We start from the raw sequence: 17114 nt of genomic DNA, 5'->3' as shown, positions 1-17114 counted from the left end.
TGCACTGTGTACCAGATTCCCTGATGCCGATTTTAAAGGCTAGAAAATATTTAAGCAAATGAGTGAACGTCTAGAGATCCGATGATGCTCGGAAACAGATTGAGTCTTTATTTACGGGTCATAAACGAGTTGTACCTAACGTAGAATTTAGTTATTTATTTTATTTTGTAATTAATGAGAAATCCTGGAAGTACTTTCATATACAGCACTGTGATCACAATTCTTGAAAATTCATTAAAATTCATCAAAATTCATTAAAATTCATTAAAATTCATTAAAATTCATTAAAATTCATTAAAATTCATTAAAATTCATTAAAATTCATTAAAATTCATTAAAATTCATTAAAATTCATTAAAATTCATTAAAATTCATTAAAATTCATTAAAATTCATCAAATTCATCAAAATTATTTAAAATTCATTAGAAAATCTGAAAAATAGGCCCTGAGCCAAAGGCGAGTTCGGCAACACAGCACTTTATGTACAGCAGGGGGATTCGCATTTTTTACAAACGTCAATTTACGCACTAGTGCGTAAATATATACTTATATGAACATTCATTTACGCACTTCTAGTAACTACGTTAGGTAACGGTGAATGTTATAAGGGTTTGATCGTACATAAACTCAGTTAAATTTTGGTTGTACCCTTGCTTGTAGTTGTAGCGCTCTTCAATCATTCGATTTTGATATCAGAAAGAAAAATGTCAGGCAGTTTATGTTGATGTTGAAACGTTGCTTGTTGACTTTAAGGTCGTGGCTTATGGATCCCGATTTTTTTTTAAAGCTTCTTTATTTGTTTGAAAGAACAAATACAGTAAAATCTTAAAACTATGATAACGGACAAAATCCTACTGCTTTATGTGGAACAACTTAAGAGCTTCCGAGCGTACGCTGAAATTGTAGCCTACATTTCTGCGTTTCGAAATTTTTGATCGCTGATATCTTTTTACGAGAGCCCTTTTTGAAAAATGTACGACCACATTTTCGAGTAAAAACATGGCAGCTTTGAATAAAAAATAAAATTGTCTGTGAAAGTTCCATGTGCTTTGAGAAAAGTGTACCTTTGATGCAAATTTGGGGCATCGGTACAGTTTTCTCAAAGCACATGGAACTTTCACAGACAATTTTATTTTTTATTGAAAGCTGACATATTTTTACTCGAAAATGTGGTCGTACATTTTTCAAAAAGGGCTCTCGTAAAAAGATATCAGCGATTAAAAATTTCGAAACGCAGAAATGTAGGCTACAATTTCAGCGTACGCTCGGAAGCTCTTAATTCTAAAGCATAACAAACGATCGTTAGTAAAATAATGACTTCGACGGCAAAATGTCCGAAAATTTAAAAAGGACACAGGTAACGTCGTTCAAGTAAATTTAAAGACGATTAAGCTAACAACTCACGAGCGCAGTCCGGGAAATACAGAATCCAAAACTAGCGCGAAGTCGAACATATTCACTGGTTTAGACTGTAGACGGTTCGAGGCGCACAACGTTGATTTTTATTGAAGGATAGTAAGTGGATGGTTACGGTCTGCCATATTGTTTTCGGCCTGCCATTTCGACCAGAAAGCAGATAAGTATTTCGGATCGACACCATCATGAAAGTTGACAATATTTTTGATGCTTGGGTCGTCGCTATTTGCACTGCGTTTGATGAAATCTAACGCTTTGTCGGTGATGAATCGATCTACTCTGACTATACTGGCTTTGCGGTATAAAACGGAATTGTTTGCAAACAAGAAAACTTCCACGTTCACGCTTAGTGTTTGTTGTTGATCTTAGAATTTTCTGTCCGATCACGATTTTGAGGAAACCTCACCGGAAATGAAAACCTCCTTTACGATGGTAAACGTAAATGGGTCCAGAAAATGCGTTCAAGCGGCCTTAAAAACTTCATTTAATTTCGAAACATGTAATACAAGCACCACTGTTCAAATTTTCATTTGACGGGAGATCGTGATCCTAAGCTGAAGGTACAATGATGGGCTACAAACACTTCCTATAAAATACGTCTTACGCGTATTCATTACGTTCACCATGATTGACTTTGTGAAATGTATGAAATTTAAGTAACAAACGGAAAATACTGAAATATCTGTAATGCTTGATGGCACGATAACTTAAGTAATTCTGAAGCGATTCTGGGAAGAATTCCGGAAAGAATTTTCTGACTGTTTTTTGATGGCACGAAAACTTGAGCAATCCTGAACCGATTTTGGAAATGTTAGTTTTAAGAATTTCTTACTCATTTTCTTATTAGGACAACAACTGAGGTAGTTCTGAACCGATTTTAGAAATGTTTGTTTCCTCCATTTAAGAATCCAGTTCATGAAGGCTGGTTCACAGATCAGCAAATTCGATCTAATGTTCTGGGAGTTATTACCAGAAGTGTTTTGTCCTGAATATTTAATGGCCGATAAGTATATATACTTCTTGGTGACTGGGTGAATACAATCCCTTGACTGAATAACGATAATAAATGAGTTGTCAATTCGAGATTGTGAATTTTAAGCCACATTCATACTCGAAGACACGTAATGTACAAATTTCTGCTTAACAAAAGTTCAAAATGGAAAAAAATCTTCATTTTTACTGATTTAAATCTTTGAAATACGATCTGTGGTCCCAGAAAATGAATTCTGATATCCTCGATGTTCCGGAGATCAGGCTGACAGGATATCAGAACTATTTTACGTATCGATTGAGGAGGCCGAAAGAGTTACGTATTAAGTTTTGTATGCTTGCTAAGAGGACCGAAAGTACGCAAATGTCAATTGACAGCTTTACTTTCGGTCCTCTCAGCAAGCATAAAATATAATAGCTATTTGTGTATCTGTTTTGGACGATTGTTTTTAGGCAATTTCGCTTGTTGTGTTGAAAATAACTATTTCATGTGTCGGGGCCGAAAATGAGGGAGTTTCGAGATTTTTCTCGGGTTTTCGACCCCTTACATGAAAATTTTTTTGAGTATCTGTTTTGGACGTTTGATTTTAGGCACTTTAGGCACAACTCGCGAAATTGCCTAAAAACAATCGTCCAAAACAGATACACAAATAACTATTTCATGTTAGGGGTCGAAAACCCGAGAAAAATCTCAAAACTCCCTCATTTTCGGCCCGACACATGAAAATAACTATTTAGTATAGGATGTAGTTAAAAATTCCAATTATTTTTGTTTCTTTTACAATCGTTCTTTTCTTATTGCAGCCCGTTTAGGCTTATGCATTTAAAGATATAAAATTTACATCCATAGAAACTTAAGAATAAATTTATTGTTTTACAGAAGAGTTAAATCTATTATTTTAAGATGTTCACTTCTGTGGTATTATCTCCAGACGTATGCATTCAATTTCATTGTTTACTTTTAGAGTTGTTTTTAACTCAATGCAACGGTTTTAGGAATACGTATTTTATAAATATAGAGAAGCAGTCAAGGGACCCGACCCACCCAAGTGGTTGGGCCTAGTTATTTAATGAAAATTTGTCAATAAACAATTAGATGAAACATTTATATGTATCGAAACCAAAATACTGTCAACAACTAGAGATTGTGTGTCCAAAATATAGTACACAGGCAACTCTGATCTTTTATAATGACTAATAGGGTTGCATACGCAGGCCCCTCTTGGAAAATCTGTTCTACTGCTTGGTTCAGATGCTATGGGCACACCGATTTTTACAGTATTGTCCGTCATTGAAACATTATAACACTTAGTTCTTTGATGATATGGTCAAATCTAATCACCTGGACGCTGGACGACTTCCTGCTGACTTCTGTGCAACTCTGTAGCGTACTATTAATATCATAACACGCGTTCTAAGATAGTAAATATTACTTATGGTATGCAATAAAAATGCTCGTATCCAGTCGACTTTCTAATAGAATGACTCGTGGAGCTGAAAATAAAATCTTTTGTTTATGTCATGATCATTGAAACTGATAACAAAACGCTTCATTTGCAAACATTACTGTTATATGATCGCTGGGTTAATAACATTAAGAGTAACACTGCGAAATCTTGAACCGATTTTTGAAGTCTGCAATTCGAGCACACACGTAGGTATCTTTTTGGAGAAAAGACAGGAAAAGAGAAAACGTGTCAGGGAGGGTAGAAAACAGTTCCTTCCCAATAGCTCAAGATAAAACATAGCTAACGCCGACCCGTACAAAACGCCTATTCGTATCAAAAGCCTTTAGTGTGAACCTCTTTATATCTCTTACTTGATACTCTTCTCTTCTGAAAAGCTATTAGCCCTTTAAAATCACTGACATTATCAACTCTTTGCCTTGTTATTACATACAAATAAATTGCCGGAGGCAATATCGACAGCCCCGTACGAAGTCAGATATAAACAGATATATAGCGCCATAATTACCTATATTTTACTATAAATAAACATTTCACAGATGAATATGCTATTATATAGCTATATATGCCTGTATATAGCTCAATATAGTTATATATAGATGTCCATAATGGAATGCCCAAAGCACCCCACACACATAACCAATTCCTTCTATGTCAACAGAAACTCTCAATACCTGTTTTTCCGAGATATTTCAATTTTACTAAAATCCAATATGGTCGCCGGCAGCCATTTTGTTAGGCGACAAATAGCACTGACGCTTTACACTCGTTAATACCTTTCAAACAAAAAAAATGCATGAAATTCGGTCAAAATTTACTCGAGATATTGACAAAATACTCCACGTTCACTGTACGGCTGAGTAGCCGGATAAGAGCTCACTACAAGAGACCTAGCTCACGCTCCGGTGAACCTACTTTCATAAACTTTTTATTTCCCTGATTGGTACAGTCAATACCTAACAAAGCGAAAGTAGATGAAATATGTTCAAATTTGGGAGCCCTACAAGCAAAAACTGCTTGACGCCATGTACCTAGTTCACACCAAGGGGTCTAACTCACGAGTCGGTCATCCGATTTCCATAAACTTTTTTTTTGTCGATTGGTATTGTAAATACCTTTTATAAATACCTTAAGGAGATATCTTCGAAAAACCGTAAAGCACTTATTGGGCCCCAGCTCGGGAGGGGTTGACCCAAAATCAACTCTCTTTTGATATTACCAAACGGGGAAAAAAGAATTTTAGAAATCTGATGTGTTTTACTCAAGTTATCGTGCAGACAGACGGACAGACGGACTTTTTTTTCGCTGATTTGGCTTCTATGTAGTACAACCACAATAGGTTTTCACTTACTTAGGGAGTCCAATTCGACGTGTTACAAACGTATGCGTAAACCTATAAGACCCCAGTACTTCGTACGTGTCTAAAGATTTTTGTAAAGTTTGAACAAGGTAGGAATGTTGAGCTCTCAAAGACCTACAATTTGAATATACACAAGTCGGTGCAAGTGAATCTATTGGAGCTATGAGTGAAATTTTAGTAAATTTTGCGACAGATCAGCAGATGTGTTACAGGGATGTTCCATATGTACAGCCAATGAAAGCCTGAAGTCGAAATTTCACCGCTTGTAACGACTTTGACGAAGTCTCTCCTTCCATTACTTCTGAATTGACATTAAAATTTTTGAAGTTGGTGCTTTATGTTGACAACACATTTTGCTCCGGGAGCAACCAAATTTAATGTCTGTGCCAATGTGTCATTTTGAGATTAACTTTGCTTGCCTTCTCAGTTAGCTGACCTGGGCCTCATCTAGTTCAACTGCCATTAGAATTATGTCTGAGTGGGTGCCGAGATAGGGTAATGCTCAGGTTAATTAACGATAGGTTAATTGGAAAATTCGTTTATCGGCTTATCGATGGGGAAAACACTCAAAACACTCGGAGGATAATTGTCATACTTCACAATCACTATGTCTCCAATTTCCACATTGCTATCCTGCCTCATTCATTTAGGTCGGTGTTGAAGTGTAGATAAATACTTCCTCCTCCATCGCTTAGCATAATGTTCCACTCTTTGCTACAATTGTTTTATATTCCAAGTCTACTGTGATGTACCTCCAATAGACTTGGCCCAAATGAGGCGACAGTCCACCAACTGAAAAATGTCCCGTCGTGAGCATCTAAAAGTCATCTAAAATCATTTGAGACAGAGCTAACGACCTTGAATTCAGTACTGCTTCAATCTTTACCAACATCGTAGTCACTGCTTTATATGTGTGCACCGATTCGCCCATCCCTCTTCTTACATGCTGTTTCATGGACTTAACGCCTGCTTCCCATGTTCCACACCGGAAAATCAAAAAATTCGTCAAAATACGTGAAATGTAGAGCAAACATTTTCATTGCTTTTGCACTGTGTAGGGTAGTTTTTCTCAGGCGGGCACGAAAAATTCGGATGGACTCTGGGCGAGCAGGAAAAAAATTACTAAGGAAAAGATCTTATGTGCACCTTCAGTCGTCCAACGAAGGCGGATATGTTCGGGATAACAATTACAGTCGGTGATTTGAAACTGACGCGATTTGTTTCAGCTGATCCACTCACACAAACAAAAGTGCTCTTACGCTTTAAACGGATTTACCACCACCACGCGCGTGTACTTTTGTTTGTGTGAGTGGATCAGCTGAAACAGGTTGGGCCACACAAATTTCAAAGTGGTATGTCACCAAATGGTAAAAAGTACGGCCCGTATAAGAAAAACACCCATGACATCACAAATCAATGCAATTCGAAAAAAAAACCTTCACACAAAGTCTCTAAAATTAAAATGGAAAAAGTTACGTGCTGGCGACCATATCAATATAATTACAATAAATTAGTGAACATCACATCCGGTCAATAAATTTACATTGCATACAGGTTAAAGGAAATGTTTTGAACTTAAAATACCCTCCGTTCTGGCTTAAATACAGCTCCTTCAGTCCTTTGCCACCGACAAATAAATACTCAGACTGACAACGACAATAAACAAGAAGACGACTCCATACAATATGGCTCGTTCCCGTAGCGATCGTACGATCATTGAATTCATGATCCGTGACGACAATCGCAGATCCTCGTTAGTTTCACGCAGCTGTGCAAGTGAAAAAAAAAAGAATTTCAATTTCCCTGATCCAAAGAAACCCTAGCGAAAAACACAAACTTACCCTCGACCTCGACCGTTGAATTTGCTCCCTCTGCTCAGCCAGATCCTGTAGCACCGTTGCGCCAATTTGTTCCGTTTCCAGTATCGTTCGATAACCGTCAGCCAAACGGTTACCGGTACGCTCGATTCGCTCCGAATTGTCCAGCAGTCGTCTCTGCTGTTCGTCGTTGATGCTTTCGCCCATATGGTCGTAATCTGTTGATTCGATCGATATGGTGGTGTCGTTGCGATTAGTCTTTGCATTGACAAATTCCTGTTTCAATCGCTTCAATTCGGCTTGATAGCAATTCAAACGACTCGTCAGTCCGGTCTTATTGCTTGCGTTCGCATCGCGAATCTCCAATTGCATTTGTTCCAACTGAAATGAAACGGTTGCTGAACATATTGTGGTTCGGAGTTGAGGCGAACAAAAGTTACCAATTCTTGAACCTCATCCAGGCTGCTGTTTACTGACGATATCAATTCTTTGCGTTCCACTGGATGGGTGAAAATATTGAAGGGAAAAGTTAGCAAAACAAAACTTCCATACGGATGCAACTTATCGATCGATAGGATTCGGAATTTTACCTCCAGATATTCGATTGATTTTCCCAATGTCCGATGTGATTTCAGCACTGAGCACGGCATATTGCTGTTCATAATCTTGAATTAGTGAAGCCATGGTTCTGCCAAACACGGAAAACAACAAAAATTGTCCACCGAAAAAGTGTTTTGCAAAATAAACACAAAAATTTCAGAATTTGACAGTTCGCAATCACATATTAGATAGTTTGCGCAAATGACGTATCTACTATCACTATGACTATGACGTGTCGTAAGTCAACTTAACACATTGAAATTAATTTCGGCTTGCCAACTTTCGGCACCCTGGACTTTACTTAAATAGTCGAGGAATGCCTCCAAATAAATTTCTAAAAATCCAAAACTGAATTCTAGATTTTTAGAAATTTATTTGAAGGAATTCCACGACTATTTAAGTAAAGTCCAGGGTGCCGAAATTTGACAAGCCCCAATTATTTTGAATGTGTTAACCGTTATCAGTACCAGCCCAGACCAGTCTAAAGGTCACAGGGATTTTATATATTTTTGTTGTATCAATGGGTGTTCTCAAACTAGACATGACCTAAAAGCACTTAACTTTAGCTTTCCAACGAGCCCACTCCCTCTCTCTGACTTATAACACGAAAACTTAGTCTGAATTCATAGTCCTCCGTTTTGCCTTCGTGTACGTGACATTTGGCATTTCATACAAAAGGTCTGTTCCTAGGCCATACGAATTGTCAAATTACTGTCCAATTTCATCCATAGAAACACACAACATAACCTTTTAAATTTTTGTATGAAAACCAATCTCTGTGGATGAAATCATGTTCGTTCAGCCAGTGAACTTTCCTGTTTACAGTTACTCTGAACAAATCTGTAGATCATATTGTTTGAAGTGACAGCTGTCACGTATTCGGAGGTAAAACGGAATGAAAACGGATGACTGTGGGGTCGACCTTAAGACACCCACGAAGGCATTTGACAGCGAAATCGATAAACGCACTCAGTACAGATTGTGTGTGAAATCAAGAAAATGTTTTTTTTAGGAAAATTCGGAATTTTGTTTTTGTTACGTTGCCTTTTCCATATAAACTTCGTAGCCGCTGAACTCGATTTGTGTTTCACCGCCTTCGTGATTAACTCAGAGTTATCTTAACCTGGTTCCAGGCCCGGACTGGCCATATGGTGAATTCGGGGAATTCCCGATGGACCTTTTGGATTTTTGTATGAGAATTTTTAATTTGTGGGCCTTTTTAAATTGAGGTGCATGAAGCCCCCGATGGGCTTTTTCGAGCCAGTCCGGTACTGCCTGGTTCTTTCAGAAAATTTTTACTTTGTTTGTTAGACTTTCACTTATGATTTATAACTATCTGACATATAACACCAATACTTATTACTTAGAAGTTGGGATTTATAAGTCCAATGAAAGTATAAACCAGGTATGGTCTATTCATACAAACAGGAGGACATAGCGATTTCATATAAATAAACTCACCTCTACTGAGAGGTGAGTTTGTTTATATGAAATCGCTATGTCCTCCGCTCCATACAAAGTATGACATTCGACCATACCTGGTGTTGGCGTTCATTGCATAAGTAAACTTATAAGCTATACGTCATTAGTTAAAGCTATCTATTATGCAGAGCTCACTTATGTCTACGAATTAGTGCGTAAGATGTCACCATCCAAAATGAGTGTATACAGTGTTTTCAGAGAGGAAAAATGAGAGAAGACAAGTTAAATTTAACTTACCTTGAGGTATAGATGTCAAAATAAAGTGGTCCGAATATTTGAATTTGCGTGGAAAAATATTTACTCAAAATAAGTTTGAGTTTTGTTTTTCACATGTTATTTGTTTTTTCTTCTTCATACAAGTAGTAAAAGGTAATTAATTATTTATTCAAAGGTTTTTCTCAATATTTAAACCTGATGGTGCAAAATATCGATGGCAACATAAACAAAGGAGATCAATCTAAACTCAACCGGTGAATGTTAAGAGTTTGTTTAATTATTCTTTCAGTAATTTACGATGCCTGTTGTGTAATTGGGTAATTATTGGTTGAACCTTGAAAGGATACAGTGAAGGAAGGAAATTTTCTGCGTTTCCAATGTTAAATAATCGTAACGCGAAGTCTTGGCGTTGACGCAAGCTAGGCAAAAGGCATGGATTCGTGCGATAAATCGTTCTGATTTTTTTTGCTAGCCAATTCCAATACGCCAGGGTGTGCGACCTGCATTTTATTTCGGGTAGTTAATTGTGATCAATGTGAGCTTAGATCGTTTGTTCTAAATATTCTAATTGTGTTTGTCGGAAAAGCTTAAAAATACACAGATGTTGATAAGCCGGACGGGTCCCAACTCTACGTTTGGGATATGAGGAACAATATCTGGATGAAGAATATCTAGATGAAGGCATTCAAATCGAAACGTCCAATGAAGTGGATGATCCAAGGACATCGGGGAATCTGGCACACGCATCATAGTATGCGTCCTTTTAAGACATGTAATGAGAAGTCATGATTGTGCCAAATTCGCCGCCTATAGGTGAATCTGGCACACCATCAATTTGTATGGTGTGCCAGATTACCCGTCCCCGATCCAAGTTTGATTGAAACTGACATCACGGTCGAAACATCAAATGAAATGGCTGATAAAAGCTACATTGAGACGGAAACTGTTTTACCGAATTTAGAAACACGCACATTTGTTTCTATTTGACACGTAAATACATAACCCTTCCTCAATATAAATTACCAACGCCACGGAAACTTTGCCAGTCGCAACATTTTTCGTCATTACCGATTGGACCCAGCCACTCTCGTAAAGTTTATATGCCCCAAAGTTTTATAGGTTCTAAACAATTCCTTCGTGAATGAGCTGTCTCCCGATACAATAATTATGTATATCATAGAATTGAATGTTATCGGGTAATGTATCTTTGGTATCAACCAACATGTACGGATCTACGCCGCCATAATGCATCTTTACTTTCTCATTGTATCTTGTCAATATTTCGATGTCCATCCTTTTACAGTATCAACACTGCTGCGAACAATATTTCACACCACTCAAATAATGAATATTAAGATATTTTTACCTTTATAGAGTACAAAGTAAACTTAAAAATCCCAAAAATAAGACGTAAAAACGACGAAAATAAGTCGAATAACACCACAATGAAAATCCTCGCATGCTCGCCATACATATTTGTTTACGTTTTCTCCTCTCGTTTCAATGATAATCAAAAATCAAAATTATTTTTACACGAAAATTCAACACACCAAAAATTCAAATTTTTACCGCTCAATATACCTCAAGGTAAGTTATATTAAACTGGTCCAAAATCTCTCTCTGAAAACACTGTATTCCATTCAATTGCTGTCAACACTGTCAAAAAAATCTGTCATCTGCTGTCAAACTCAACAGCAACTTCCTTTCCATTTTGTTTTGAATCGAAAAGGTATGTTTCTCGATTTTATCGCAATAAATCGTCGATCATCTGCTTGAATTTAATGTCGAAATCGAATTGAATCAGTGAAATATTGCCCTAAAAGAGCAACGCATCGATTTACGGTGATATTTATGTGATTTATTTGGTGTTTCAGGTTGATTTTTCCCGAAAATGGTACAGAGATTGACTCTCCGACGACGATTGTCGTACAATACAAAATCCAACAAGCGGCGAATGTAAGTTCAATAATTCTAGTGGCAAATTAACCGATCACCGGGTATCAAATGAATGTTGGGTGAATTTTGAGGCCTAGATTCTGTGTCTGAAAACAATTATTTTTGTGAGGTTATGTCAAAGTGTTTTGTTTGTGGCCAATTTTACGCTCGGCATGCAATTTGTCGCTTGAAATGGATCCCAGAATGTGTTCAGATCAATGAATTTTAGTGTCCCACCCAACGGTCATCACGACACGGCAATTTGCTGACGAATTTTTTCTCAATTTTCCTTCTCTTCCTTTCCAGTGTTCGTACGCCTGGTGGTCGTCTTGTTTACCAGTACGTTAAGAAGCGTAAGAATGTACCAAAATGCGGCCAATGCAAAGAGAAATTGCACGGAATTCGACCGACTCGTCCGAGTGAACGATCCAGAATATCGAAGCGCCAGAAGACCGTTCGTCGTACCTATGGCGGTGTATTGTGCCACGGATGTGTTCGGGAACGTATCGTTCGCGCCTTCTTGATCGAAGAGCAGAAGATTGTGAAAGTTCTTAAGAATGCCCAAGCATTGAAAACCACTAAAGTTGCCGTTAAGTAAATGAGCTTTGAAGGATTACTTTAGAACCAATAAAAAACCAACAACAAAACACAATCAACACACATGGTCTTTTGAACTGATTATGGGCGGAGAAGGAGGAATTTCGGTTTCGCATTCTGATTTTCACGATCATCAGGTTTCAGTGACAAAACGCTCAAAGTGTGCCGGAGCATGTTGGGAATTCTAGGTAATGCTCGAAAGTGAAATTTTCGTTCAATTTTTTGTTCCTTCTGATAAGCTCGACAACAAGCCATTTTCGTATGTTTGGGAGTATGAGTTGGTCCCGTTACGTTTTTAGGTCGCAAAAAACCTGAATCTATGTTTAACGTTGATGAGGACACCCGTTCCGAAATTACATGCCGTTATTTAAACGGTAGAAACTTCATTTGGATCGCAAGTTTCTTGTAGACACTGTCGACAAGTATGCATATGATTGTCCTGCTCATTCAATAGTTTCTCGCCTGAATTACCTTACCATAGAATACCTTGATAGGTTCTCGTAGCCCTATTAGGGCTTCAAACGTCAATTTAGTTTACATTCTGTCAGTTAAATCTAAGTCCGTTTTCGTTGCGTACATAAAACTGCAATTACGAACCTTTGATCAACAAGTTTCACTTGATCTTCTAAGATTAGAGAACTTAAGTAATGAATAATTGGTATCGAACTGAACTCGCTGCAAAAGTGTCGCCTTTTCCCTCCCTATATCCAGAGACTAACAATCATTTTTCACCGTTCACTCTGCTTCTTGGTATTTTGAAGAATGTCAGTTCAAGCACATTCCAATAGTTTGAAGGACGGAGATTCCACGTACACTTCTGTCCATCAGTGCATTGTTTCAAACCATATTGCCACATTGTTGCACTAATTACCAAGACGAAAAATATTTGTTCTGGAAATCGTGTTTTTGGGCCCCGAGAGTGATGATTGCATACTTGGTGTTTTTAGCCTCAGCCAGTTTTCGTAGTAAAGAAATACGGTTTCATTTTGACACCTATTTGCTTCCTCTATGATGTGAGCTGACTGCGACTGGTACTGGTGTTAATATCCTTAGGGATCGTTTATTTTACACTTGATCTCAGGTTTCACACCTTCCAAGATATTCCAAGATATTCCAAGATGAGGATGTACCAACATTAGATGGCTTAACGACTTCTTATTGAAAACAGGGAGGTAGAAAGCTGAGGGAGTAGGGAAGAAAGGATCTTTGATCTGGGTTCTTGCTTCTTAATTGAACAAGCATCCCAAAACTCTATGCCATCTATGCCACTCCAAGCTCACTCAGATGACAACGAAGCTGATCCCGTTAGCTAGTTAGCTATAACCACCTTCTATCATTTACTTACTACTGGTTTGACATCGGAAAGAATAGTCCTAAATCGTTAACTTCAGTTACCGCTCCGAATCTCTGTTTCAATGCTGAGGAAGGAAACAGACTCGACCCATGATAGTTCAAACCATAAACTGCGTCGTGCTGAAATCTTGGAAGAAACGATTTTCATCTGATGACAAGGGCGTTCTTGATCTCATCATCAACATTGTTTGAGGCTTTCGATATTGAAATTTCCATAAATTGTTCTTCCTGCAACTTCGGTCGTTATTGCGGTCGTACATTTTTGAAAATGTATTCTGGTGGAAAGGTATCATCAAAAGTAAATTAAAATCCAGTACTTAAAAAACGCCCAAATGTATGCTTTTCAGCAAAGCACCGATACCCTTGATACAGTGCCGCACTGGCCATACTGGGAAGTCGGTATACACCCGAGGAACATATGACACAATTGAATCAGTTGGTTTTGTTTAAAATTTTATAGGCCCTAAACGAAATTTCCCGAAGCATAAGGTGCCAGTAACTGCAGTCCTGATTTAAAATTGTCTCATATGTCCGAAAAATTGAAATAGACGAGAAGAAAATTAGAATTCTAGAGAATTTTTGTGTTAGTACACTTCAATCAAAATTGAAGCTCAGCAAGTCGTGCCGCGGTAGGTTCATGATATCATGGATAGTAGAGGTCACTACCTACTCAACGACACCCATATCTTCCAAGTCTATCATTGCAAGTTTTTGTAAACACTCTCCAAAAGTTGGAATTTTTTCCCCCTAAAATAGCTACTGCACCACATACACGAAAAATTTCGAAATGTTTTAAAGGCCAGCTTATGCGGCGTCAACACCTCTACCAATGACCATAGTTTCAGATAGATGCGTTACGTATTCTTGGTGATATGCAACAAAAACTATTTTGGTCACCCTAGTGCAGATCATTTTTTCATGATTTCCGGCGTGAAAACATAATTATTTCGAGGATTCTTTTTTGTTGCAAATGACTCAGGAGGGTCACCTGAATCGATTACTGTGTACCCGCCGAAAATCGCTGATGGCTTGTTTTTATGTTGTTCGAAGTTTTGGCGAATTGACTCCTAATATCAGAAATCATTATTCCTATATTGTGTCCAAACGTTTTTACGTAGATCTGCTCATATAACTATAAACTATGATACACCTAACTTTTACGAAAACGTGCTCAACCCGAAGTACGCCTAAATTTAAAAATCAAAATACCTTCCTGCCAGCACCATCTATATCTTCGTCACAAAACCGCATGACAATAACATTCCGAACATCAGTTTCGGTCTGTCAAATCGACATAATTTTGTGCGTGCAACTCGAAAAACTTCAAAATCCCGTCCAAACTACACTCGGTTTTGCATGATTCGCTAGCGGAAAACTTAACAAAGTACCAGCAAGTCAGTTCCATCCAATAAACAAAGAAAGACAAAAGTGACAATAAATCGAATGAAACGGTGAAAACTTCCAATTATCTAACAGTGAATGGCAGAGAATTTTATGAATGAAAGTTGCTGGTATCAATAAGCAGTGTGTCCAAGAAAAACCAACCTGAGAAACTGAAAAGTTTCACGACCGATTCAAGTGTCATTACCGATGTAAATATTAGTTGTGGTATATTTAACAAAATGGTTGGAAAAATGATCGGAAAACAAGTTTGTGATTTGAAAACAGTGATTTTTACTGTGTTGATCCTGTATTTCGTGCAACCGAATTCGGCTATCCATGGTAAGTGCAAAACGAAACTATTTTTTGCTCATTGATCAAACCCCGTTCCGGAATGTCTGTGGCGCAATTTTTTTCTGCTCTATTTTGATAAACAAATCGTATTGGACCATCACTTTTTTCCACTGTTATACTACTACATTATAGAACGGAAATATCCGTCAAAGCGCATTTCAGCAGCTAATCGAACATTTTGAAATTAATTTTGTTGATAATTAGATTAGACAGAAATTTTTATCTACAAATTTTTTTCGTGTGGTTCGTTTTTGTGTGTGGAGCACTGTGATGTTTTGTTAACGATATATACCTGCTTGTAGGAGTAGAGAGGTTTACACAATCTCTGATGTTTTTTTTGTGTATATCGGTAATGCCGAGGGAAAAATGTTAACAACTCTCTACGTTCCTTTCTCTGTTATATTGTGACGCAATGCTTCGAATAAAGTTTTTCTTTCCCCTGCATACAATCGATCTTGACTGCAAACCGGGTCCTCTCTTACGGTCTTACATAATAAGTATAAATCCTTTCGGTCTTGTCAGATGTGTACTTCACCTCTTTTTGTTCTGCCCATGGTCGGGAATGGAAATAATGCGATTTCTCAAGTATCGTGGATGCCGGGAAGGAATCGGGAAACAAAATTGCTTACTGGGAAATCTTACTCTCGCCAGAGACTAAGAAATATTATTCGTCTTAAGAAAGGAGAAACTCAGTTTTTTTTACCGAGTCTTCATCAACCAGAAGTCTTTATCGGATCTGATACTATTAATACTTCGTGATGAGGAACACTTTCACCGGTAAATTATACTTCCCGGTGACTCATATTGCTCGATGAGTATTTCCCGTTGAGATATACTTCCGATGACTCAAATATACCGGTAAAATGTACTTCCCGATGAGACCCCGATGGCTCATAACTCCCAATGACTCATACTTCTCCAGAGAAATACTTCCCAGTGAAATACTTCCCAGTGAAATATACTTACCGATGAGTAATACTTACATGTGGACTACAATTCCATGTGAACTCTTGCCATAATTTTAGGAAAACGGGAAATTTTGACTTGGCTACCGGGAAGAAAACATTATTTTCAGGCCTCGTCCGTGGCTTCCAATAATTTGACGTACTGGGCATGAAAATAATGTTTTGTCTCTCTGGTTGAATTTTCCCGGTAACCAAAAATGTTAAGTGGACTTCACGGTCCTTACATTTGTGTAAGATGCTAACGTGATTATCCGTTGGGAAAGGAAAGAGTAGACTTGCGACGACTCCAAAATCAACACAAATCTGCTAGCTATTAAAATCAGAAGAGTCAGTAGGGTTGACTGGTCTTTACCGAGACACTCTCATTAACAAAGTCTGCTGCTGAAAATCTAATTATTGCAATTTACACGACACTGTGGAATTTGGCACCAGCCAGTCTGTTCCCTTCCCTGAGTTGTCGAACTGAGAAAACAGACAAAATAATGTGTGACATTTATTACGTCACGAATGTTATGTGTTGTTTCTTCGCCGTTTGTCAATGAATGTTTATTACGTCACGACACTCAACACTTTGCTTCTTTGAATACTAGATCCGAGACTGCAGACGACAGTCATACATTTACTGCCTGGAGTCTCTTAAAATTCTATTTAACTTGCCGTGCGGCTACCATGTGACTCAACACACAAAATTCACCTCGCTCCTTCTCTGCATTATATCTCGTCCACAATGCAATTGTTTTGGTAAACAAATTCGATCGAGCGAAATATATAGGATCCACCAAAGTTTCTTCGCTCTTTTTTTGTGTAATTATTATTGCGTTCTGTGTTTACCGGAATAAATTAGCGTGAACATTATTTAATTGGAAAATTATGCGATTTCGAGTCAACGTGTTAATTGGTTTACCAAACGAACTGCAAACGTTGTACTTGGATTACTTTATATGAACTGTTTGTCAGGGCAGAAGTACTAATATTGGTGAATTGAACGGCAAAGTTGTTGTTTTCTGTTGAATCAAGCCAGATGTTGAGTAAGGCTCGGAGTAGGTCGGTCATTTTTTAGGTCAATTATATTGCAAAGAACCCATGAACCTTGCATACAAGGGTCTTAGTAAATCCCAAGTCGAAACTTCAACTTTAATATTGCTGTCCGTCAATTCAAAACAACAACAAAAGGCCACGTCT

At 37.8% G+C, this 17114-nt stretch overlaps 3 protein-coding genes across 3 annotated transcripts in view; 2 read left to right on the top strand and 1 right to left on the bottom strand.

The window, feature by feature from the left end:
• Positions 1-6710: 6710 nt before the first annotated feature.
• Positions 6711-7832, bottom strand: LOC119075350 (vesicle transport through interaction with t-SNAREs homolog 1A). Its single transcript, XM_037181780.1, has 4 exons — positions 7641-7832; positions 7491-7549; positions 7075-7431; positions 6711-7001 (listed from the first exon to the last, which is right to left on the bottom strand). Exons 1-4 carry the CDS (start codon positions 7732-7734, stop codon positions 6846-6848), a joined length of 666 nt encoding a protein of 221 aa, XP_037037675.1. The 5' UTR covers positions 7735-7832; the 3' UTR covers positions 6711-6845.
• A 3157-nt stretch (positions 7833-10989) lies between these two features.
• Positions 10990-11941, top strand: LOC119075361 (60S ribosomal protein L34-like). Its single transcript, XM_037181795.1, has 3 exons — positions 10990-11077; positions 11223-11304; positions 11590-11941. Exons 2-3 carry the CDS (start codon positions 11240-11242, stop codon positions 11879-11881), a joined length of 357 nt encoding a protein of 118 aa, XP_037037690.1. The 5' UTR covers positions 10990-11077; positions 11223-11239; the 3' UTR covers positions 11882-11941.
• A 2563-nt stretch (positions 11942-14504) lies between these two features.
• The window catches only part of LOC119075322 (bone morphogenetic protein receptor type-1B), a 62338-nt gene continuing 59728 nt past the window's right edge, over positions 14505-17114 (top strand). The window contains exon 1 of the mRNA XM_037181743.1: positions 14505-14955. Within this exon, the coding sequence (XP_037037638.1) occupies positions 14856-14955 (100 nt within the window). The 5' untranslated portion in view covers positions 14505-14855. The remainder of the gene's footprint in view (positions 14956-17114) is intronic.

This window comes from Bradysia coprophila, unplaced genomic scaffold (genome assembly GCF_014529535.1).
Source record: "Bradysia coprophila strain Holo2 unplaced genomic scaffold, BU_Bcop_v1 contig_200, whole genome shotgun sequence".
Lineage (NCBI taxonomy): Eukaryota > Metazoa > Arthropoda > Insecta > Diptera > Sciaridae > Bradysia > Bradysia coprophila.
The sequence above is the reverse complement of the archived record's forward strand: the minus strand, read 5'-3'. Positions and strand labels throughout refer to the sequence as shown.

Excerpts from the sequence above, each read along its gene's own strand:
- LOC119075361 (XM_037181795.1), top strand. The coding sequence starts at position 11,240 with ATGGTACAGAGATTGACTCTCCGACGACGATTGTCGTACAATACAAAA. Across the intron at positions 11,305-11,589 it reads AAATCCAACAAGCGGCGAAT|TGTTCGTACGCCTGGTGGTC; the intron begins GTAAGTTCAATA and ends CTTCCTTTCCAG.
- LOC119075350 (XM_037181780.1), bottom strand. The coding sequence starts at position 7,734 with ATGGCTTCACTAATTCAAGATTATGAACAGCAATATGCCGTGCTCAGT. Across the intron at positions 7,550-7,640 it reads AATCAATCGAATATCTGGAG|TGGAACGCAAAGAATTGATA; the intron begins GTAAAATTCCGA and ends TCACCCATCCAG. Across the intron at positions 7,432-7,490 it reads TGGATGAGGTTCAAGAATTG|TTGGAACAAATGCAATTGGA; the intron begins GTAACTTTTGTT and ends GTTTCATTTCAG.